This window comes from Girardinichthys multiradiatus, chromosome 13, assembly GCF_021462225.1.
Source record: "Girardinichthys multiradiatus isolate DD_20200921_A chromosome 13, DD_fGirMul_XY1, whole genome shotgun sequence".
NCBI lineage: Eukaryota > Metazoa > Chordata > Actinopteri > Cyprinodontiformes > Goodeidae > Girardinichthys > Girardinichthys multiradiatus.
The window spans coordinates 42,374,032-42,400,248 of record NC_061806.1 but is presented as its reverse complement, the minus strand read 5'-3'; the positions used below and the strand labels follow the sequence as shown (position 1 = coordinate 42,400,248).

The following is a 26,217-nucleotide window of genomic DNA, read 5'->3' as shown; positions in this document are numbered from 1 at the left end:
ACAACTACTCAGAGATCGACTGGGGAACCCTGGGGGTCGGGACCGCTGACCAATGGCAGCTGAGCTGGAGAGTCACCCTGTTCGCTAATTTAATGAAAGCCGGCAGGGTCGTCCTTCCGATTGATCCGATTACTGCTGCAGCTTCGATCAAACTTAGCAGTTATTCAGAAAAGAGATGAAGCTGCTTCCATAAAAGGGTTCATTTTAAACCTGTTTATCATGCATCCTCCAGGAATCAGGAGTATAAACAAAGGTTTTCCATACTTCTCTAGACGTTGACGATGAGTTTGAACTCTGAAGGCTTCACATTCAGACAAATCCTTAAAAAAAAACTCTAAACAAATTGAATGGGTCCATTTGATAGCTTAGACAAAAATATTTCTAAAATGGCCTAAATATGAGCAACAAAACAACCCAAAGTCCAAAAAAAAGTCCCTAAAAAAACCCTTCAAAACTCTGGGTCCAGACCACGTTGGGTACCGACCACGTTGGGTCCAGACCACGTTGGGTACTGACCACGTTGGGTCCAGACCACGTTGGGTACCGACCACGTTGGGTCCAGACCACGTTGGGTACCGACCACGTTGGGTCCAGACCACGTTGGGTCCAGACCACGTTGGGTCCAGACCACGTTAAATGATTACAGGAAAGCAAATGCAGTAAGCATTCTTACAGAACAGCAATAACTGGTAAACTGGCGAAACAAAAGTTGTCCCAATTAAAGTCTCTGGTGAACACATTTGTTAATCCTGCTTATGCACCGAAGGATCCATAGTGGATCAGTGAGAAGTACATGTAGGAACCCATCAGCTGTGGTGAGTCCGGGGACCGCAGAGATTCTAAAGGAAACACATTTTCTCTCTGCGCTTGACTCTTCTTTTATTGGTGGAAGTAAACAGGCAGATGACGTAACTGGATGAATCATCGTCACTTTTACAGCATCTCTGCAGATGACGGGCGGCGTATTTCAAATATGATATCTGAGGGCTGGTGTGAAGCAGTAAACATGACCTTTAACTGGACCGAACTGGTTGTTGGATGTAAACACATAAAGGTACACATTGATCCGTTTGTACCTGTGCTGCTCCCATAGCAAATGGGTTTAGGTTTGAGTCCTGATGTTCAAATCAGAACCAAGTAAACAACCCACACTGACAGTTACATTACTTTCCCCAACATAAAGCCAGGAAAGGTTCACTGTAGAGCTGGTGTTTGTTTGGTCCTCACAGGGTTTATTTCTCCATCTGAGGGAGCAGAAACTGTTGCAGACGAACCAAACTAGAGCAGGTTCAACTAAAAGATCTCCAGATCATGGTGAAACCGGTTCGGTGGTCTGTGGTTCTGCTTAAAAAACAAGTAACCAAGTTATGGGAGGAAGGAGCGGGAGAAGACTGGATGGATTTGGGCTCCGGTCTCTCGTGGTGAAGAAGCCCCTCGATTTCTTCCTACAGTGTCTCCCAGAATGCTGCTGGGCAGACCGATGCAGCATGCTGGTTTTCATGATGGTAATAAGAGAATAGCTCTTGGCCTAAGCTTGCCCACATCTGTGCTCAGAGCAGTAATTAAGGTGACAGAAACAGTTCCAGATGAAACTGGGGTCAAAGTGGAAAATTTCACTCAACTAGAGAACAATAAGAAAGTTACAGTTTTCCAAAACAGCAGCAGGATATGGATTTGAATGTCTGTGGGCAGATGTGATTGTGGAAATGAAGCCCAACTGAAAAGAAATTACACTGTCCTCCTTAACAAGACAAATTGTTACAGGAAGCAGGATTCAGGCTTGGATCTGACCCAGAGTCGGGATCCAGAGTCTCACCTCCACACAAACAGAACAAATGTGTTCTGATTGGGTGCCAGCTCTGCATTAACCTTTCCAGAAATAAAAAATGGCGGTTACGTAACAGAGGCCACCGTTGCTTTCAGTAAGAGCTCTTTGGGTGGTTTTCTCTCCTCTCATCAGGAGGAAGGTGGCTTTTCTCCAGAAGCACAACCACATGGAAGCAACAATCCACATTCCCAAGGCAACGAGCACACCCCTGTTTTCAGGCCAAACAAACAACCTGCTCCTAAAAGCGGTGGTACGCTCCGCCTGGGGCAGCGTCAGCGGGACCAAACGGGCTGTACCACTGCAGCACGTGTCCCGGGGGTGGTTCACACACTCTCATCTGGCCTCATTTCAGGGGCTTAAATATAGAACATAATTATAGTAATGACGGTAATGAGGAACTGATGACTTTTCCTAGCCGCTCCTCGGAGTGAGGCCTGCTGCGGGTGAGAGCCGGTTCAGATAAATGGGCCGTGTGAAGGTTCTGGTAGGGCAGGCTCATGGGAAGCGGTTCAGAGCTCAGAGTACAGGGCCGGTTCTTTATTCGGACCGTTTTCAGGAGGTCTGCCAGCTGCCGTGTGTTAACATAATTACACCACAGCCTCTGTGAGACTTCAAGACCAGAGGAAACTAGCTTTAAAGGGAACGTGACACAACACATGCTGCCTTTTCTCCCCGCCAATAAACCTTACGCAACCAAGCATGAATCAATACGGCCCAAAGAGGTGTACCTGGCTGTAAACGATCAATGCTTTATCTGTGAGGTCATAGGTCAGCTCGTTTCTGGCTACCTGGTCTTAAAATCTTTCCTATTCTGTGTTCTTATTAAACCAGGAGCACAGCTCACCCGGAACATGAACCCACCAGCAGTGGAAACACATAAATGATGTTTTATGAAGCCACCGTGGTCAGGTTCAGGAAAATCTTGCTGTTTACGCTGAAACACAGTTGAAAGGAAAAATATTCTGCCATATTCTGAAGAAACTCACCACAGCCTCGGCATCTGCGCACCCTGGAACCCAGTTTAGTTTATTGACTATACGGCCAGTAATGTCAGCACGCTCAGGACTTTGCAGCATTTGGTTAAACCACAGAGATGAGCACACCAGCGGAAGTTTCAGTTCGTTTAGCGGTTTTAAAGCAGTCTGCTGCCAAAACAATGAGTTGAGAGATAAACGTTAGCTGCCTTGTCTTTCTGTATCACTCTGATTTTTGTGTTTAAGCTCTTAGATGTACAGAAGATCAGGAGTACAAACACATGCCCCTGTGTTCACTAATATATCTCACCAGTTCTCTACAGCTTTATGGAGCATTAAAACCCACAGAGCAGCAATACTATTATATGCATCATGATGCTTTAGAAAATGTAACAAGATTTTTTACTGGAATAGTGAAACATTGTTGATGCACCAACTAATTGTCTGAAATGGTCGATTTACACTCGATCGGCAGGCCACATACAGGCACTTATGTTTTTCCACATCGTCAAATGCATTCAAACCAAAACCTCCCACCAGTGTCAGTCTCGAAACACCAACTAGCAGAAAGTAGTTTGTTGGAACTAGAACTGATCTGAATCTAAATTGGCGAGTCAGATCAGCTACTGCTGGCTGCTGAGAACAGAAGAAAGGGTTCGTTGCAATGGGGAAATCACTTCGTCCAAAAGCAGCACTTTAATGTTGATCTCTGCGTCCCTTTTGGCCTTTCAGGCATTAAACTGAAGAACAGAAAAAGCTCCTTTCAATCTGCTCATAAAAAGAAGTCTTTGTCCCCTGAGTAAATATGACACCGGCCCCGCTCGCCGGTGAATGACAGGCTGCCAGAGGAAACCTCCACGCCCTGCAATGTCAGCTCCTCACCAGGATGTGAAGCTGTGTTCAACCAAAGAGAAGGTTGCAGCGCTACTGTGATCATAGCAGCGTAATCATGACGAGAACAGGGAGTTTCCCCGGCAACAAAACAAGAACTGCAGCTGTAATCTGCGTTCGTACGTCCGGAGCTGTCATGACATGATTCAACTCACTGTCCCACATCTTCACCCAGTTTCCTCCGGTTCATGTCGACTCACGGTGGCTTTCTGCCTCCATCCTTCACACAGATAGATGCAGCTTCACACCTGCAGCCATTTAAACATCTGCTTGCTGTTTCAGGGATGGTTACGGTTTAGTCTGACAGGATTTCCAGCTCTTCACCTGAAAAACTGCTTCACTCTCTGGATGTTCTCATCTGCAGCAGCAGCATGAGAACATCTCTAAACCACATTAAATATATATATAATCACATTAAAATGATTCAAGCAGCCGCCGCTAACTTTATCCTCTGAAGGCTTAAATAAAGCAGCCGTGGAGGCTGTTCCAACCAGCTGCTTCTTAATGTTACTCAGAGGTTAGATCTGCTGTGATTTATTCAACTAAACCTGTTCAATGTATGATTTAAAACCAGCTGGATCATTTCCAGCCATCTGCAGCTCAACTGCAGGTGAGAAATGTATTTACTGACTTCATCTGTTCAGCTTTTTCAGGAAATACACAACTTCAACTATTCTGAATCAATCGCCTCGAAAACCAAAAAGTCAACAAATCTGAGTCCAAAACCAGCTCCAAACAAAGAGAGCTGATGACAGAGAGCGCTGGTACGTCTGCTGGCCATTTCGCTTCTTCTTCATTTAGTATCTCTGTGGTTTTGGACCAAAGAAGCCGTCTGCCTTTCATACCAAACATATATCAGTTTTTTAAGCAGTTGGGAAGTTTTCGGTCTGCTTTACATACTTTTCTATAATCAGTTTATAGTCAGTAATAATTAATAAATCAGTTTTCTACAAGGAAATGTGGTTCAGTCATATAAATCAAGTCCCAGCAATACATCACTCAGATTTATTCTGGTTCCTAATCTCTCATATTTCAACAGAGCCGACGGAACCAAACCAGGATCAGAAACACAATCAATGGCAAAATCATTAGAAATATATAAAAGTCAATTATATTATATTCGTCTCTAGCAAGAGTGGTTGAATGACATGGTCACTCAGCTCAGAGCTGACCCGGAGCCTTTTGGTTCTGTGATCATGTAATGGACCAACACTCAGTAAGATCTGTGGCGATCATGATTGTTTAGTTTGGTGAAGAGGGATCATGTACAATCAGGAAATGATAAATTACCCATAAAGTCATTACAAATGCTACAAGAATACAACTTCCTTTTCCTAGAAACCCGCCACCCACCCCTGATAGAGGGAATAATGCTAAATGATCATTTTAATGCAAGCATTTCTGTTTATTTAAAAATGATTTTTTTTTATATAAAATGTATTTATAATTCAGTTTCTGTTATTGTTTTAAATGTTTTTTAAATGATTGTTAATTTTTGTTCATCCACTGGATGGTGTAGATGATCTTCTGGTGGTGGAGGTGACATTTTATGGATTGTTTTGAAGCGTGGCGCAGTTGGTAGCACTGTTGCCTTGCAGCAAGAAGGTCCTGGGTTCAATTTCCAGGGGTCTTTCTGCATGGAGTTTGCATGTTCTCCCCGTGCATGCGTGGGTTCTCTCCAGGTACCCTGGCTTCCTCCCACAGTCCAAAGACATGCCTGTTAGGTTAATTGGTCTCTCTAAATTGCCCTTAGGTGTATGAATGAGTGTGTGCGTGGTTGTACGTGTGTTGCTCTGCAATGGACTGGCGATCTGTCCAGGGTGTACCCTGCCTCTCGCCCATAGACTGCTGGAGATAGACACCAGCTCCCCCGTGACCCACTATGGAAGAAGCGGTAGAAAATGACTGACTGACTGACTGGCCTAAATTATGTCAACAGAACAGACCCTTCAGGACGGGAAAGGTTTAATCAAACAACATTTAATCAACCTGATTAGCATCTAGGTTTGGAGATTTTCTGCTAATTTTATAGCCACTTAGACAACAAGGGAGTCCGGCATGCTGTCCTCCTCGGCCTGCAGCTCTTCCTGCAGATCTTCTCTGTCTCTGTAAACTGTAACTTAGATTCTGGAAACCATCTGAGGAAACAACATGATCCTGATCCGACCCGGGACTCCTGCAGGAGGATTTTTAAATCTGCGACAGACATCTGTCCTGAAACGGTTTACAGCTCGACACATCAGTAGCAGCCCGTTTCCAAGCTTCACGGCGATGCCAGGCACGGTAACCCTTGGAGACCGGCACTAATCCCTCCGGGGGGCGTTAGCTGACATGTGAAATATGTTCAGTGGTATCTCCACGGGGTCACATTGGATGGTTTTGCATACAGGAATCATCAATGAGCTGGATATTCACTGCAGTGTCCCTCTGATTTCACGCTAGGCAGAGATGTCAGAGAAACAAAGACAAATCGCCGAGGCTGCCAAGTCCTCCCGCTGAAACCCCGAGTCCGTCTGGGATAAAAGGAAAATCCGACAAGATTTCCACTTTTATCAGGGCTGCGACAAACAACCGTCTCTGCAACCTTTCAGCGAGACTTTTGGATGTTTTACACAAGACGAACAAATACCCAGAGTGATGTGGAAAAATCTCTGAAGCCAGACAGAAAATTTCAACATTTAAAACAATATTTATTTAGTGTTGAGAGAAAAAGAATCTTTGCAGATTTGACTGATTTCCAGTTTTTATTCTAAGGACTTTAAGACATAAACAAGAGAAAATGTACAGCAGGTTCCTTCATAGAGTTGGTCGGGTTGACTCCAACAGAAAATGAAGGAATTCCAAGATTTTTCTTATTTATGGATCGAAGTCTTCCACCTTTATCTTATTTTAGAAACTCAAACAAACTACCCTCTGTTGGTTGGTGCATTTAAGGACTAAAATGGTTTCAGTTCTTAGTTTGGATAGCAAAGAAAATGCGACTTCTGATGTCCGATCAGAGCTGCGATCAAGAAAAATCAGCCGATTCCGATGCCTGGTCGATCCATCGGTGCATTTCTGGTATAAAGACTGAAAAGTTTCTTGTGAAAAATTCCCACTGCTAATTTTAGACTTGTTTTGGTCCTATATTGGTTTGTACCTCCTCAAAACTAGCAGAGCTCTTGTAACGCCATGTTATCTTTCTTTACGTTATCCTTCCTGAATTTCTGCAGACGAGCTGGAAGATGCTGCTTCAAGGAAAACGGGTCAAACAGCAGCAGGAAACACACAGTGGTTGGAAACACATAGGCAAACGTCTTTTATAGCAAAATTATTCCATTTATATCTAGTAAGGAAGCACAATATATCGGCATTAACATCGGTATCGGCTGATGTTTTTTAATATATGTGTATCGATCAGATAAGTAAAACTGGGCTGATATTAATAACCGATTTTTATTACCATCTTGGTGCGGTTTGTGTTTCTGGAGGGGGGGGTCGGCCATGTGGTTTTGTTTGGTCATGTGACACTGATGCGGTGCAGGAGAAGCAACGTCAGCTGTGTGGTTATTTTACACGGTGTTGAAATATATATATGATATATAATCAGGAAATAGGGGTTATAAGACATAACAGTGATATTAATATCTGATATCAATATCGGCCTGAATTTTGATATTGATATCAGATATTGATATCGGATAGTAATATCACTGTCTGATTTTGATATTGGTGCATCCCTAATATTTAGGCAGAAAAATGACAACATGTCTCCAAATCTTCCTTCCAGGCAGCCAAACTTTTACACTGTTTCCAACCCGCAAAGCCTTTCAGTGTCTGGGGTTTTTTGGACCTGGGCTGCTTTTTTCACTCATTTTCGGTCCAGTTTGACACGGGACCTCAGAGATGGATCTTCGTCCACATTACAGGTTGGAATAACTTAGAGTGAAACTGTCAGCTTGGAGAAAAGACCTCTGGTTTCCGCTGAGCTGAACTTCTTTCAGGAGAAAACAAACATCTCATTCAGGAGCCGCTGCTCAGACAAGACGACACGCAAACACTGAAGCAGACAGGCTCAGAAAAGTAACGGTTCGTTAACAATGTAAAGGGGGCACCTTGAAACAATTGGTGCATCTTCTAAACCAGGCTCCCATGAACCATCGCCTGGAATGCTCTTATTCCCACAGGGAGCTCCTCGACCTCCCACCCCCACCCCCTCTTTCATTTTCTGCAGTCCCTTTCAGCACCTCCTCCTCCTCTGCTCTCAGAACAATGTCAGCTCTCCTCCAGCTATGTTGGCCCACTGCCTGAAGTCTGAACCCAAAAAACTCACAGTTTGGTTCTTCTAATCACTGCTCCTCGCTGTGACTGTGCAACTATTTCTGCAACACTTGCATCAGCTGCAGAAGAATGAGCTGCGAGGCAGAGAAGAGTTGTCTCCTCAAACTGTTCCACACTGAAACATCACCTAGTTTACACTGAATCGCAGGAATCTGAGCTTCACAGCAGCAGGAAACGCTCCGTTTTATTGAATAAGTTGCGTTTGTGAGAGGCTTCATGTGTTCAGGGTGTTGATAACTCTATTAGCAGATTCATTATGACCTTCAGTGGCCCCCAGACCTCTGGATCTCTCTTCCTTCCTGATGTGTGTCGTTTACTAACTTCGTAGTAGAAGTAAGATATATAAGTGAAGCTTAACTGAAGGATAACGAGTCGAGTCACTGAGGAGACGGAGACACGCTGTGATGTTTACGCAGGTCTAATGCTGCTTCTACAGCTTGTTCTGAGAGGAGTCCGCAGCACCGGGTCAATTCATCCATTCACTACTTCATACCTCCGTGTCATACCCAGGCATGAACATTTTGTTCCTTAACCCCTAGATGTCGGTTTATTTCTACTGGGTGAGATCAATTTTGACCAATTATGGAGATAAATCCAACTAATTTTATACATCTCCCTCTGTCCAAGGAGCTCCATCATCCAGGGGTTCAGCTGGGTTGATCTGGGCATTTAAACAAGATGCCTCCTGGGCACCTCCCTTAGGAGAACAGGCCCGACTGGAACCACGGAACAGACCCAGAACTCATTAAGGGACTACACATGTGTCCTGGGAACGGATGGATGGATGGGTGGAATGTCTGAAGACGATGGAAAAAAATGTTCTGGTTCTGAACACAAATAGAATCGCCTCCTTTGCTCTCATTTAATATCTTTAAATATTCTACGTTTTCTTTTCTAATCCTAATTTATATTTGTTATTTAACACAATGAAATCTCGCCTGGTTCAGTTTATTCATAATAAAACACATGAAATGTTCATTTTAGTGATTTTGCTTCTGTTCCGTGGTTCCTAGCAGTCGGGCCGGTCCTCCTTTCCTTAAATAAGCTTCTGTTTCTGTCCGTTGGTTTGGACTTCAGGACGATTTCAGCCACTAGGTGATCCATGAAGGATTCTCTGACCACCTGTTGGAAACCTCCTCCTGATGAAACCTGACCAGTGTGGGAGGACGTGGAGCTCCATGCTGATGGACGCAGTAAACTTCAACGCTCTCTGACTGATCTGGGAGCAGCAGGAACTGGATAGTCCTGCCGTGACGCCTGAGAGGCTGAGTTCAAACGCCGCCGCCTCCCTCCTGCGGCTCTGCGGCGTGACGTCAACATGTTTATTGTAAGTAGAGAGCGGTGGACATATGACCTCCTCCTCCAGAGTGGATGTGTACACGGATCTCTGCTGCCCCTCGCCACCATCAGCTTCATCAGTCTCTCTGCTTAAGGTGACCACTGTCACCATGGTGACAGGCGGCCCAGATACTCACTGACAGTACAGCCAAACTATCATCATCCTCCTCGCCTGTGATTACCATGCCCTCAGCAAGTCAGTGAGTCAGCCAGGACTGTGATGAAGGCTTTGGACCAAACAAAGCTCCTGGTGGAGCCCATCAGGCCAATCAGGATGTCCTCATCCAGGGGTGTCCAAACTGTGGCCTATGGGCCATGTAAGGCCCATGGAATGATTTTGTCTGTCCCCGACACAAGGTTGATGGAGATTTCCTCAGACCAGACTTGGGCGCACCCGTTCATTAAACTATGAAAAATATATCAAGCCTTTTCTAGAAAGAGTGACCCATTTCCTCTTTCTGTTTCTGTCTTTAGTAAAATAATTTACATCATTTTCTGCCTTTAAACAGGAAAACATTTCAAATTTTTCAGTTCTACAAATATTTTCAGATCCTTTTCTAAGAAAATCAGACTTCTTTGTTTATTATTATCTAGTTTTACCAAATGAAACAAAACAAATTGACAGTAAAATTCTTTTTTTACTTTGAATATATTTATTTTGTTTGTGGCCAGCATGTGTGATCAGGGCCACGTGGGTGGAAAGTTTGGCCACCCCTGTCCTCAACTATCAACAGCGACATAAAAGGAAGCCCTGATCTGCAGAAACAGAACTTCCTGTTATGCAAAGACTGGAGTGTCTGGATGCATCAAACTGAGACAAGTTGAGTTTCATCATCTTCATCATCCTTGTTTCATGTATAGACTGCGGCCACCTTCAGTCTCAGCTTCTGAACAGACATGGCAACAACAGTTCAGTTATTTGTTTTCTCCTAAACCAGAACATAGTTTAACCTTGATGAGATATGAGGAACCCTTCCAGACCTGATTAAAGCCAGATTGGGAAGGTGCAAAAGAGCAAGAGATTGATCTGGACCTGGTACCGATCTGTAAATAACTTCTAACCATTGTATTTATGAGCAGTGGGTATAGGAACAAACAAAGTTGAAGCAACAAGTGGCTGAGGGACAAGGCTCGGAGCTCAGAGTCGGGTCTTTGCTGGTTAGTCCGGACCTCTTTGCTGGTTAGTCCGGACCTCTTTGCTGGTTAGTCCGGACCTCTGCTGGATGGATGGAGGTGTTTCCCACAGATCCTATTTGACTGAGGCCTTGGAGCGGTCTACGACCTGAAGAGTTTAGATCTCATATCTGGCTTGGAAACACTTTGGAGTGCTGGACCTCCTGATGAGGAGAAACAGCTAGCTGATGGGGGTGTGACAAGACTTCAAGTTCTGGAGATCTCTTGTTATCAAAGCTCTAGGATCCTTCTGGACAAACGTCTGTGAGCTGTTCAGCTGCTGTGAGCATATGACCTCATCTGGTGGTGTAGGTTTGAGTGAATATGATGGGCCCCTGATATGAAGATGAGAGTGACACACCGTTGCGCCTCCATTTAAGACTCTTATTTTGAAGTAACGGGGGAAGATGTAGCTCGCTCACAAACTAGTTCCCTACAAAAACAAGAAAATGCATCCAGTGCTTTAAATTGTCTGTGCTGCAGCAGTTTGGGACTCGGTCAGAGAAGCAAATGATGGCAGACAGAGCATGATTTATTTCCAGGTCTAACACGACTGGCTAACCAGCTAGGCTATTCTAAAGCACTATTTCACACCATGTGATCCTCTCTGGTTCAAATATTTAGACTGATCAGTGGACAATTCTTCACTGAACAGAGACGTTTCCTGAAGCTTGAGATGAATCAAACACAAACTGGAGGAGTTCAAAGCTCATTGTGACACCCCCGGTAGCTGTGCTGCCCCAATGACCCGGTTCCACATAAGCAGTAGAAGATGGGTGGATCAAATCGGCTTTTCATTTTCCAATCTTTCAGTTGATTACATGGAAATATCCTCATAATTCAGCTTTTTTTCCATAATTTAAGCACATCAAATGTTTTGTCATTAATACAGAAATAAACATTTTCAATTTAATTTCAACTTTAATCTTTAACTGTTTTACTAAAATAAAAACGCTGATGAAAGGCCAAGGTTTTTCTACTGTTATTAGAAGCTTTTTATACCTTTGTCAATATTTTACAAAACGATGTCCAGAACATGTTTTATGAAAGATAAAAACAAAGGTCCTTAAAGAGGAATTAAGCTAATTTTATTCTGCATTTTGTAAACACAAAAATACTAAGAAGTACAAAGTTATTCAGTGTTGATAGTGTAGATTCCTGCTATTACTGTAGTTTTTCCTGTTAAATGAATTGTGTGCAGAGGTTCTGTGCGTTTTCCTTGGACCAAAGAGCTGGAAGTAAACATTACATTGAATTTGGTACCAGCTTTCTTTTTTCTTCCTCTGTTGCCAGTTACTGAAGTTCTGGATGGCTTTAACTCTCAGCCTCCAGCCCACAAGATGAGGTTCTAGTCCCGCTGCTCTGCGGGCCACGCCAAAATCACACAATCTGAGTCCAGGCCCGGTTCCTGCTCCTGGTTTTAGTTTTTGGGGGGGGCATGAGGGAACCAACTGGGCAGATTTTTCCCTCCTTACGCCCCTGTTTTATGCTCATTTAAACCTGCCCTCTGAACCACATCAACTTTACTCTAAAAATACATTTCCTCTGACAAGTTCCTCCTTTAAACATGAATCAGTTTGGACTCTAAAGGATTTTGGACTCCTACGAAGCAAAATAAAACCACAACCCTAAAAAAATAAAGAGCTTCTTCACCAGAAATGTCAGAAGCGACAGAAAGTAGCCAACCGAGCACTTACTTTGTATTTCATCCTGCTTGTTATCGCTGCAAATCCGGAAAAAAACAGACAAATATCCGCTTTAAGGCGACAAATAGCGACTCATCAAAAGAACAGCGGACCGGCGGAGGTTCTTCTCTCGGTTACCGATCCATCCGGACCCAGATCCACGGAGAAACACACAGGAATCCGTCTGAGAACCGCTGCACCGCTTTCTACTCCGCTTAACCGGACTGTTGCTCTGGTCTGAGAGGCAACGGCGCTCCGCAGCACACACTGCCGCTGATTGGTCAACACGACGTTCTAATCCCGCCCATTACTCAGCTCCTCCACTAATATGACGTCATCCTCAACAAGGGCCATAAAATTAACAAAATAAAAGCTCAACTAAAAATACACAGAATAATTAGTTTTATTTTGGAAAGAAAATGTTTTGTGACTAAAAAATTTTGGAAACGATAAAAAATATAAAACTAAAAAATGTTGTTGATGTTTCATGTTTTATATTTTACATACATTTTCAAAAATGCTAAATATTTTTTGATTGAAAGATGTAAAATTTTTGTTTCAATTTTTTTTACTGTAATTTGACATTCATAATCTTTGTTTTTAACGAATATGTGTAATTTATATATTTACAATAAAAATGTATCATTTAGAATTATATTTAAAATATTCCATATATTTATCAACTTATTGTAGGGCTCCTTTATGAGAAGATGATACCACAATATAATTGTGAATAATTATCCTCACTATTTTCTGTCTTTTCTAACATCATGATGTCTCCTCTTCTCATTGAGTTTCAGTATCACAGTCACTAAGATCTAGTTCAGTTGGGGGTGTAAAGAACAGTTAAAGTCTATCCAACTGGCCAAATAATATATATTATAACGATGCACCGATATAAGCATTTGGCAGTATCGATATTTGATATTGATGTTGCTTGTAGTCTGTCTTTCCACACCACCGTTCGTTTTTTGCCGTCTGGGGTTGGAGGCCGGGAGAAGGAGCAGGCCCTTCTGGTCGGGGTTTGGGCAGGGGTTGGGGGTCGGGTGTTGGGGGTCGTGCCGGCGTTGGGTGCTGTGGTGTGCCGGCTCATATGCTCCGGCATTAATGGCTGCAGCTGGGGCCTGTGGGCTCGTCACTGCAGCTCCCAGGGGCTTCTGCACTGTGACTGCTGGATGGTTCCCCTTGGGCTCTCCTCTGCACTTCTCTGTGGGGGTTGAGGTAGTCCCGGCGGTGGTTCTCCTGGAGTTCCCGTGCTCTGGGGGGCCTTTGGATGTCTGTGGCTCAGATCTCCTCCGTGTTTGTCTTCTATACACAAGCTCACACTCAGACCCACAGGTGTTTAGATTCAGGTGTTAACAGATACACAGATGTTCTATGTTGAGCTGCAGTTATCACTGAATACATCTTGCATTCATAAGAACCGTGCACTTTTCTGTAACAATGCTGTTATTATATATGTTTCTGCAGGTGTAGAAGCAGTCATCTAGGGTGTTAAAATATATATATACTGCTGTTATAGCAGATACCCAATATTTATTGATATATGTATTGCATATATTTTCCTACCCTTTCAACCAGTATGTTGAAAAATGACAAACATCAGCCAATACCGATGTTGACAATGATAAATCACGCTTCCCTAAAATATTATATCATTGACCAACAGTTTAAATGTTTGACCTTTGAAATATAATAGTCCAGCAAATATTCTACACTTTAACATAGAGATGACTCAAAATATTTTGCAGCTACAATACACTCTTTTTAATATTTCCCATAAATATACATGAAAAATACGAAATTTACTTTTTGAACAACTTTTTATAATTACTCTTTTATTTTATTTCTAATGTAACATTGTCTAACTTTCTGACTTGATGATTATCTTTGTCACGATCTCTTCGACTACAGCTCAGGAAGTTCTCTGGGTTCATTTCCGATTGTGAAGGAAGTGAGCTTATGCAGCGTATTTCTTCTGCACGGAAATGGTAAATGATTTCACAGAAAACTGCGACACCAGATAACAAATTCTAAAAGCCTCCTCACACCTCCGCCTTCTTCTGCAGGGTCAACCTGCTGCTCTAAAAGACAAACCAGTGAGATCTAGAATATATAGTTTTATTATTGAAGTTTATTTCATCTATCCACCCATCGACTGTCTCCACTTAGTCCAGGAGGGAAACCCAGACATCCCTTTGCCCAGCAAACCCTTTCAGTTCACACTTTTGGATCTCAAGGTGTTTCCAGGACAGGAGATGTATCTACTGTAAAACCTCCAGCGAGGTCTGGCTGTGCCCCAGGGTCTCCTCTCAGTGGGATGTGCCCTGACAAACACCAACAGAAGGTGCCTTGGAGGCTTCCTGATCAGATCCCTTTCGATGTGGAGGAGCAGCGGCTCTACTCCCATCTCCCCCTGGATGAAAGAGTCCCTAACCCTGCTAGGTGCTAAAAAGGAGTCAGCTTCACTTCTTCTCCTTTCTTGAAGACATTATACCTCTTATGCAAATGGCTTGTAGTTAAGCACTTAGGGGTTGACTGAGAATAAACTGGGCACCTACCCAGTTCCCCACCCAATCATCTGTCAGGGTGAATCCAATCACCCTTTGGAGGAAGCTTAGTCCAGTTCAGCAGAAGTTCAAGTGTGGTGAACATTGATGCACGGTAACCTTCTGTTTGCTGAAGATAAACTCATTGAAAAAAGTCAACTCATAAGATTTGATTACATATTTTTCAGTTTTATACTGTTTTTTTAATATTATTTTTTCTTGTTTATTTATAAAAAATTTTTGCATGTCCTCATTTTTCACATTTTATTTATTTATGTATTTATTTTTCTCTTCAGAATCACAGCAGATGATCAGTTATGAAAGTTAACATGGGAGTGAATATTTGATCTAAAAACATGGAGGATAACAGAGATTAGATGCTCGGGTACAGGCTGACCCGAGGAAAAAAAGGAACCAAGTTCTAACATAATCATAGGACTGTCACAGAATGTACCAGTACATACCAGCACACATGCTCATCATTCATCTTGTTTCGTTTTTGACACCCTGGACCGGAAGCAGAAGCGCTGGTTCTCTAAACTCTGTGTGTCAAACTAAGGTGAGAAGAAACGCTCGTCTGATTTCTATAAACCAGCAGGAAAAGTCTTTGTCTCTCTGCTCACACCTCGACTAACTTCATGCACTAGAAACCTTCTGCTCCCAAGGCCTCGTGTTTCATTTTGGGCCCGTTTCATTGCTGCTGCTCTGAAGGAACAGATCTGTAATTATCTTGCCTCTAATTTAAGTCTGCTCATTTATCACAAACCCAGGGATCCAATTGGGCCTCTTTGTCCCCGCTCAACAGTCACATCATCAGCTTTAAACAGTTGTTTGTGTAATGTACACTGTGCCCAGCTGGAGCCCATTCTCTGGACCACAAGTGGGCACCGAGGGGGGCTATTCCTCTCTGTGTGCCATGTGATTATGTGCATGTGAACACCTGCTTCCTTGGACCAACAAGACTCATTTTCCCATCTGTTTCTATCAGCGCCTGGAAGGAAGGCGTCTGTTAATCCTCTCCTCATCGTCCTGCTGCCCATCAGTCCTCCATCTCAGCAGCCTGAGCTCCAGCCCAAAATCCTGCTTCTGGATCTCACAGGAGGCATCAAATGGTAGCCGGCCAGGAAAGGATTTCTGCTGGCATCTGGTCCGTCATGGGTCGCCATGACAACAGTCATATTTCCAGCCTCACACCTACTGTGTTAGATGAGCAGGAAGGATGCCCAGTGTCTGTGGGGCATTTAGCAACCATTTCAGCACTTAGAGGGCGAGAGAAAACGAGCTGACACTGTTCCCCCAGGTGTGTGTGATGTTTGGGACTGACCTGGGTTTAACCCAGGGCCCAGGGGCCATTCGTCTTCTATAAGTTGAGATCACAGAGCCTGGGTGGCCCCTGAACACTCCAAGTGAAACTCAGCTCAGGCAGATTTGTGGAACCAGGCCCCTCGGATCTCACTCATCCTGTAGATCCCAACGTGCCCCCGCCCCCAGCAGCACCGAGGAATTCACTAACACAATATAGCAAGACCAGGCAGACAGTCTAAGATTCACTGGAGGTCTTCCTGCAGATTCTCACCCTAAACTCAACAAATACACCCATAGGAGTCATTCCCACAGTGCCCCAGTGTTCTCAGTGCTGGATGTTATTTCACCTTCATGGTTTGGGTGTGCCAGTTCCCTCAAAGCATCTCATACAAAGATCACAGCTTCTCCATGTCCCACAGCAGAGAATTATTCATGAAGCCAGCTGACCCTGCTGCAGGAGCGTGGGAAGACTCATTTTCCAAATCCAGTGCTGAAATGCAACATAATAAAAGTCAAATAAAATTCAAAGTATAGCCATACATTTCCACTTAGCTCTCCTAAGGATCCACCACACATTTCGGCTCGAGGTCTGGACTTTGACTAAACCATTGTGGCACCGTGATTCTTTTACTTTACGGTCGTTCAGTTGTTGATCTGCTGCCGTATTTGGATCCTTGTTCTGTTGATGGCCCAGTTTGGACCAAGCTTGAACTGTTAGACAGATGAACTCATACTTGACTCTCGAATACTTTGGTCTACAGAGGAGATCATGGTCCACTCAATGACTGCAAGGTGCAAAACAAGCCCAGATCATCACCTTACATCACTGTGCTAGATAGTTGCTATGAGGTGTTTGTGCTGCTCTGCTCTAAGTTTCTCCAAACATGGTTCTGTCCATTATGATCAAACATCTCTACTTTGGTCTGATCTGTCCAGAGGACATTGTTCCTGAAGTCTTCTTCTTCATTCAGATGCAACTTTGCAACCAGTGTTTTTCTAACTGTCCTGCCATGACCTTTAACTTGCTAACTGAGGCCTGTAGAGTCAGAGATAGAGCTCTTGGGTTTTTGGCCATTTCTCTGAGCTTCACGTTCTGACTTTGGGCTCAATCTGCTGGGACGTCCACTCCTGGGAAGATCGGCAGCTGTCTGAGATGTTTTCTTCCTGGATTAGAATCTTCCTCTCTGTAGGATGATGGACTTCAGACAGTTTGGAGATTATCTTATAATCCATTCAAGAACAACAATTACTTTTCCAGGGTCACAACCTTGGGTCACTACACTTGGGGTCAACTGACTCTTTGATGGTCAACCTTCTCAAAATGTTTTCTAACTGGAAATGTGATCATCTGCAGTTAAACCCGACAGATCATTATTGCAAGACTCCATATTTCTTTGCCTTTTAACATATAACATGTATAATACTCAACTTTAAATCTGATATGATTCACTGCGAATAGAGCATGAACATTTTAACTGTAACAGCAACATTTTTCAAGGTTTCTGCAAAGCAACATGTTAGTTTGGGGGTCTGAACTTCCTGATTTTGGATTTATAATACCCATGAAAGCAGCTGAATTTCCCTAGGGTAAGCAGTGGATCAGTTGGAGGGGTTCTGTAGGCTTTCTGTTTGGAACTGGGTCGGTATCATTCATCTCTGCTCACATTCAAAGAGCCAAACAGTAATTTTTCACCATGCACAAAGTGGAGCTGTTTGCAGGGATCAGTGTGTCGCTGGAATTTTAAAAGCTCTGCTGACACTGAGGCATTATCCTACAGCAGCCGGTGACAGAATGATGAACAGTTGGCTCTGCAGCCCAATACTGGAGCGATCCAGAGGCAAATGACTCACAGGGGAAGGTGTGCCCAGCAACGAGCGCTGAATGAACAAGAGCGAGGGCTGGAAACACACAGAGAACGTTGAACAGGGAGCTTTTAAAGACGGCCTTGGCATCCAGTTAATTCACTGTGAGCATGTGCAGCACAATCTACACTTTTACGGCCTTGTTTTCCACCACCTTCGGGTCACTTATATCACTGCCCAGTTGAGGGCCAAATAAAGCAAATCCTTTGGCTGCACACAAGGAGGCTTTCATGTCGCTGAAATACGACTGTAACAATCAGACCTTAATGGAGGCCCTCATGTTGGAGGGGTTGGTCAGTCTGGAGCCGTGGTTGTTGCAACCGATCGGATCGAGCCTCTGCATGTAAGAACACTTCCTTGTAGCAAAAGTACATTTAGATATCAGCAGTTATGTTAATAATTAAAAAGCTGTTCCTGCTGAAGAACAGCATCTCCACCATGGAGCCGAATAGAAACAAACACTATTATTTGTAAAACAAAAATTAAAAACCACATTACTTTACCTTCAGCTTCACTGCTTTATGCTGGTCTATTCCATGAAATCCCGGCCAAATACAACAGTGCGGTTGTAATGTAACTAAATGTGGAAAGGTTCAAGGGGGATGAATACTTTTGCAAGACACTAATGTAATCTTGCTTGATTTTATCTCAAGACACATTTACATCAAGCCAGTGATCCTTCAGCCCTAAACATGACCTGAACTGCTCAGACGGACAGAGTCACTGCTGTACCTAAGCTAAATTCGATTTCTCCTTGCATGTTTGGGCAGAACGCAGCTTTAAACGGCTGAAACATTGAGCGGCTGATTGGATGTGCAGCTTTGCATCCGAGCACACATGACCTGTGGAGTGGGTCGATGTGAGTGGATGTAGGAGACAGATGAAAGTGGCGATGACCTGTTTGCTGTCACACCTGAGCCCAGACAGGAGCGTATTGACCACTGCAGCCGGTGTCTGACTGATTTACCACCCTGACAGTGCTGTGCTGTGAGGAAGAGCGAGCACGCCCAGCTCTAATTAGCTCAGTTAATCCCAGCAGCTTCCGAGCTGCAGTGAGGGTGAAATGGAGGCTATGATGGAGCGGTTGTTTGTCTTTAAACCTGATTAATAAGCTGAAACAGTCAGCATGTGGTGCAGATCTGAATATTGCTCACCATAAATTAATTTAAAACTTGCAGAACAAAATGTGAACATGAGATATGATCATCTTCAAGGTTAAACAAGCTGCTCGTTGCTAATGACGCATCAGCGGAGGTGTTTATAAATCCTGCAGATTGCACCAGATGGTGCCTCACTCAACTTGCATTTGTTAGCTATCAGTCAGAAAACATATGTCATGTTTAATTTTACTTTTATAACTCAATATGTTTGCATGAGGTTTGAAGATTGCATGGTTTTATCAGTCAGGACAAACAGATGAGATCAAATCTGTCCTCAAGGTTCTGACTGTAGCTGGAGGAGGACATCCCAGGTGTTCGACTACCAGCTGAAGCCTTGAGGTTGTCTGAAGATAAATTCATATTTTAACAGAAACTGGAAGTTATCTGTAGATACAGATGTGAATAACTGAGCCTGTGCTAATTTCTCAAGTGGATAAATACACCCAGATGTTGCTCTGTGAAATCAAACTCCTCCAAAGATGCTCTGCAGGTTCTTCTCCAGCTTTGACTTTGAAGAAGGAAGAGATGGAAAATCCAGCCAGGACAACATGTGGAGTAGCAGATCAGGATGGTGAAATATAGAGATTTAGATCCACCTTTCAGGAGTTCGAGTCTCCATGGGAAAGTTTACTGGACCTTGGATTCAGGAGAAGCAGTTTGACTTTCAGAACCGTGGTCCAGATTTTTACTCACACACAGCTACTGAGAGGGTCCATCCGAGTTTGGATGTATAGTCCACATGTGTTTTATGGATCTGGAGAAGGTTTATGACAATGTCTTCAAGGCAGTTTTTGACACATACTGAACACCTTTCCAGGTTCCAGGTTCTGTATCACTAAACCAAGAGCTGCATCCACATTCTCAGCTTAAAGTCTAAATGATTTCCACTGCAGCCTGGCTGCTCCTTGCTTCTGATCCTGTTTGGGGTGTCAATGGTGAAGATCTCCAGATGAAGCTGCGAAGAAGAGCATTAAAGCTTTGCTTTTTGCAGATGAAATTCCTGTCTTCAAGGCATGAACCTCAGCATGTGGAGGAGTACTCACAGAGAACAGTCTGCTCCTCTCATGGTTCTCAGCTGTAAAGTGAGAAAACTCTTTCACCTGTCCTGGTTCCTTGCTACTGATTAATGGCTTTATGGTGAGGAAGGAAGTACACATTTCAATGCTGTGTTTGAAGTAATGAGGGTGTTGCCCCGGCGGAGGAGGAGCTGAGCTGAAAGGTGAAGGTTTGGATTTACTGCTCCAACCCTCACCTGTGGCCAGGAGATATAGGTCATGACTGCAACAACCTGATTCTGGATACAATCTGACAAAATGAGCTTCTTCTTTAGGGTGCCCAGACTTATTGACTGAGGAGCACCATCATCTGGGGGGAGCTCGGAGAAGAGTTGCTGCTCCTCTCCATCGAAAGAAGTAAGTAAGTTTTTCTGATCAGGATGACTCCTGGACCTCACCTTGAATGTTTTCTGGGGGTGACCCACTGGGAGGAGACACCAGGGAAGATCAGATCTCACCAAAGGGACCACATGTTCTTTGAGGATCAGCAACAGGAGCTGGATGTCAGAAGGTTGAGCTGTTTCTAGGTAACATGGATGGATGGATGGATGGATGGATGGATGGATGGATGGATGGATGGATGGATGCTTTATGGACAGGTTAGATTGGGTTAGGTTGCTTTTAAAGTTCTGCACAGATTCATTCATGTTTTGACTTTTCATGATAAAAAGCAACAAGCTGAGACGTGTTTCTGTGTTTTTATTCTCATGTGCAGAAACATCTGTGGAATCTCACATCTTCTCTTATGCTCTAGTCATCCAAACTCCACCCTCCTGATTTTCCTTTATCCAAGTGTGTGCCAAGGATTTGCGGTCCCACTCAGTGGATCCAGCAGGTTTGGACGGCTCTGACTTTCTGTCCGGGCTCTGAAACAAAGCATGGAGGGGATGACATGGTGGGTTTGGCTCTGCTCTGCTGGTTATTTATGGAGAGGATCCATCCATCCGTCCATCCATCCATTCTTTGTGCTCTGCAGGCAGATGCGATGAGGGTGGGAATTCTGGGAACTGAAGGATCAGAGCGAGGCAGCGACCCAACTGAGGAGAACCTCTGGCTTTGGGAAACGCTGTTGCAGAGTTCAGCTGAGATATGCAGGAAAACAAACACATTGAGGAGAATTTTAAGAGGGAGACGTTACTTGGGTCTCCTCCTGACTTCAGCTTCCTCTGACCAGACTTTACAAACACTGTGATCTGACCTGTATCTTCATGTTTACTTGGGACAGAGCTCTGTCCCACCAAACAACCGTTGGTGACTGGATGTAAGTTATCTGTGTTGGGCTCTTTGTGCCTCTGGTAATGCTGAATGGCTGCAGCGTGGGCAGCTTGTTAATGAACTCATAGCAGGGTTTAGTCTGGGCCGCCGTTCTGCTCAGGTCTAATCTAATTGTGGGTCTGGAGGACAGGCTGTGACGGTTCAGATTGGAATGGGGATCTGTGGCCAGGGAGCCAAATAAGCGTATAAAACATCCAGGTCCGGTCCTGGCTTTGGTGCTGGGATGTTCACTGTGTGGTGGAATGGTTTGCAGCGATGCTGGTGGTAAAGTTAGAGATTTGTTTGCATGCAATGATGAATCTGACGGTTTCCAAAGTAAAGCTCAGTATAAATGATGTCCTGACTGCAGGACAGTTTGGGGCTGCAGACCTCCACAGTGTCTACATAACCTAAAGGCCTCAGTTTAAACTGCTCCTGACTCCTGCTTTCTCAAACACATTAATGCACAGCCAGACGTGTGGTCAGGAGACTCATCCAGTTTCTGCTCTCAACCATCCGGAGTGGTTTGGTCTCAATGCCATGCTTCCTTCCTCCTTCTCCTCCTCCTGATGGAGTTAGTCAATCTACCACTTGCACCCCTCACACACAGGACTTCACTTTTCATATGAACAGAGGTTAAACAAAATATGAGTTCTGAAAACATTTAATTCTGCTGCGAAACCAACCGTTCAACCTGGAACACCTTCGGAAATCTGTCCATGTGAGAGGAGAACTTCACTGGAAGGTTAAAACGCTTCAAGATTCCTCACCGAGAGACAGTAAAACAGATCAATCAGGTGTTACAAAGCATGAGCTACAAACATTTTTATTTAATCTTTAAAGTCAATCTAAAAGTACAATTTTCTCCTTTTCAGGAGAAAATTCTGATTGGATGGTTGGAAGCTTGGACAGTTAAAAAATACACAGAACCACCAGGGCTCAGAGGAGAACCTGGGGCTGAGATGAGGAGAATGAGGGCTCAGGTTGAAAAGACCCAATAATTATTCTCTTATCTTCAAAACTGATTCAGCTGAACGTTTGGTTCTGGCAGAGTTCTGCATCTTCTGTGCAGTTCATCACCACTACAAAAGAAGTTTCCAACCTGAATCTTATGCATCTCATCCATCGTCAGTCTCCTCATGGCCTAGTATCTCAGGAGCTTTTTACCCTCACCTCCTCAGACTAATGCAGGGTTTATATTTATTAAATGCAGGAGCAGAAACCTCGGAGCAGATGAAAAATCCATCTCTGGAAGAATGCACACCAGGCTCAGTGGCTGACTCGGCCGGTTGTTTGTTTTTGCTGTTGAAGCTCTTGATGTTTGTATTTGAGCTCCTCTGGCTCTGAGGAGCTTTTAATACGGGTTAAAAAATGTTCCTCCCTGTAAATCATTTCATATTTCTACACAGAACAACTGGAGCTGCATATGTTGTGGTCCCAGAAAGTGCTCCTGCATGAAAACAATCCTTGGAAACAGTTTGTTCCACTGCTTATTCAGTTGTTGTCTTCTGGGATGGAAAAGTTATTTTCTGCATAAAAGGGCAAAGAGGAGCAACAGAATCTTTTAACCTTCTGTTTCTGATTGTGAATTCAGACGTTTCGCAGAAGATATGGATTTCTCCTCGAAGCTAAACCAATTCCACCAGAGCCGGCCTCCGAGCAGTCGGCTGGAATGAAAACAGGGCAGGATACCAACTCTGCCTGGCCGCCACAGGGTATCCAGCTCTGATGCTGACCTGAAATAACCTGCTGCACGGAGCTTCCCTGGAGCGAAATGGGGTCTGAATCCGCTTCACCACAGCCTCATTTCTTCTGGATTTACACGCTCGCCGTAAGGAGGGTGAAAGATGTTTGTTTATGAGGGAGGAGACGGGTTCAGGTCACACTAATGAAGCCTCCAGAGGACCGAGACATGTTTAAATGTTTTTCAATGCAAAGCTCTACATTTACTGCAAAGGGCTTTTTATTCTGTTATTATTTCAGCAAAGCAGAGATGTTGATGAGCTGCAGTGACTCTATGTTATCTTATTCTCTTCTGCAAGCAAACGTGGGTTGCTGCATGCAAAACAAGTCCGCTTTTATATTTTATCATCCATCCATCCATCCATATATATATTTTATATATAAAAGGTTTTTTTTACCTGGAGGAGGTATTTCACCATTTTCCTTTGGAGGACCATGGCTTCAGCCATGCTTGGAGCTGACTGTGATCTTTGGCTCCAAACCACTGAAGGTCTGGTTTGAAGTAAACAGAAGAATAATAGTGTCTGCAATGCAAAGACTTCCTGACCAGACACTCTCATTTTTACTGCTAAACCTTGAAAGCCATATGATATCCTGTTGATGTGGAGGGTTAAGTGTAAACATTCAAATAAAAAATGTAAGAGGTCACATGTGACAGAAAACTACCACTACACACCACTCTGAATGCACCATCCCCATAGGAAAACATGGTGGTGGCAGCATTATGCTGTGGGGATGCTTTTGTTTAGTAGGAAGAGGTAAGCTGATAGGACGTAATGAGAAGATGGACTAAGCTATCCTGTCCATGAACACCACAAACAGGATCAAAGATGAGGAGCAGCTCTGGTGGACGTCCAACCTTCACTTAGAAAGAGTTTTTATTACGGATCAGAAACAAGTGGACCCAAGATTCAGCCAGACACAGAACTGAAAGCTTAAAAGGTTTATTCAGCCATAGGAAAATGTCACTCAGGTTAAACTCCACACAGCTTCTGGGAATCACTGCTCTTGTCTTGGGTTGAACTTGAAACCTCAGTGGGTGGCAGAGATCTCCACAGAGCAGGTAAGAGAGGCGGGTAGCTTTAGGCTGAATAATCCAAGGGCTAGGCTGGCTCAATAATCCGGGGACAGAAACAGGGTCAATGATCGGAACAAGAGACGTCAGGTAAGGGGCAGGCAGAGGCATAAACCAGATGCAGGAAACAGGGTCGAAAACCAAAATCCAAACAGTCCGACAGGTAGCAGGCAGAGAGGCAAAATCCAAGAGACAAGGCAAGGTCAAGAACAATGATTAGACAGGAAGGAACGCTGTATATCTACTCAAACAATGGCTTTCAAAAATCTGGCACCGTCTGCTTGTCAGAGTCAGTATATATCAGGGAAGACACAGATGCTTGGCTTTCCACAGATTGCACTACACTGCAGCAGCCACCAGGTGCATCTAATCTGCTGATTGCAGCCAGGGAGACAGGGTAGAGCAGACATACCAGAATCATAACTGTTTTATGAGAACCAATGCGGTGGACATCTTCTTACATGATCTACAACCCCTGGCAAAAATTCTGGAATCACCAGTTTCTGAGGATGTTTCTTCAGTTGTTTAATTTTGTAGAAAGAAAACAGATCACAGACATGACAATAAACTAAAGGCATTTCAAATGGCAACTTTCTGGCTTTAAGAAATACTAAAAGAAATCACAACAAATAATTGTGGTAGCCAGTAACAGTTACATTTTTAGAACAAGCACAGGGAACAAATTATGGAATCACTCAATTTTGAGGAAAAAAATATGGAATCATGAAAAACAATCAAACAAAATAACACTCCAACACATCACTAGTACTTTGTTGCACCACCTCTGGCCTTTATAACTGCTTGCAGTCTCTGAGGCATTGACTTAATGAGTAACAAACAGTACTCTTCACCAATCTGACTCCAGCTTTCTCTGACTGATGTTGCCAGATCAGCTTTGCAGGTTGGAGCCTCATCATGGACCATTTTCTTTAACTTCCACCACAGATTTTAATGGGATTGAGATCCGGACTGTTTGCAGGCCATGACATTGACCTTATGTGTCTTTCTTCAAGGAATGTTTTCAGTTTTTGTTCTATGGCAAGATGCATTATCATCTTGAAAAATGATGTCATCATCCCCAAACATCCTTTCGATGGATGGGATAAGAAAAGTGTCCAAAATGTCAATGTAAACCTGTGCACTTATTGAAGATGTAATGACAGCCATCTCCCCAGTGCTTTTACCTGACATGCAGCCTCATATCATCAATGACTGTGGAAATTTGCATGTTTTCTTCAGACAGTCGTCTGCATAAATCTCTTTGGAACGGCACCAAACAAAAGTTCCAGCATCATCACCTTGCCCAATGCAGATTCGAGATTCATCACTGAATATGACTTTCATCCAGTCATCCACGATTGCCTTTCCTTAGCCCATTGTAACCTTGTTTTTTTCTGTTTAGGTGTTAGTGATGGCTTCCTTTTAGCTTTTCTGTATATAAATCCCATTTCCTTTAGGCGGTTTCTTACAGTTCGGTCACAGACGTTGACTCCAGTTTCCTCCCATTTGTTCATCATTTGTTTTGTTGTACATTTTCTGTTTTCAAGGCATATTGCTTTAAGTTTTCTGTCTTGACGCTTTGATGTCTTCCTTGGTCTACCAGTATGCTTGCCTTTAACCACCTTCCCATGTTGTTTGTACTTTTTTTTAGACACAGCTGACTGAACAACCAACATCTTGTGTAACACTGCGTGATGATTTACCCTCATTAAGGAGTTTGATAATCATCTCCTTTTTTTCAAGTGACATCTCTGGTGTTGGAGCCATGATTCATGTCAGTCCTCTTGTTGCAGCAGCTCTCCAAGGTGTGATCACTCTTTTTTACCTGGACACTAACGAGCAGATTTAATCTGATGCAGGTGTTATTGTTTGTAATGACAATTTGGAGGGTGATTCCATATTTGTTTTCTCAAAATTGAGTGATTCCATAATTTATTCCCTGTGCTTGTTCTAAAGATTTAACTGTTACTGGCTACCACAATAATTTTTCATAATTTCTTTTAG

At 43.6% G+C, this 26,217-nt stretch overlaps 1 protein-coding gene across 1 annotated transcript in view; it reads right to left on the bottom strand.

Annotated features, from left to right (window-relative positions):
• The window catches only part of nedd9 (neural precursor cell expressed, developmentally down-regulated 9), a 31,194-nt gene extending 18,736 nt beyond the window's left edge, over positions 1-12,458 (bottom strand). The window contains exon 1 of the mRNA XM_047384395.1: positions 12,222-12,458. Within this exon, the coding sequence (XP_047240351.1) occupies positions 12,222-12,233 (12 nt within the window). The 5' untranslated portion in view covers positions 12,234-12,458. The remainder of the gene's footprint in view (positions 1-12,221) is intronic.
• Positions 12,459-26,217: the final 13,759 nt, after the last annotated feature.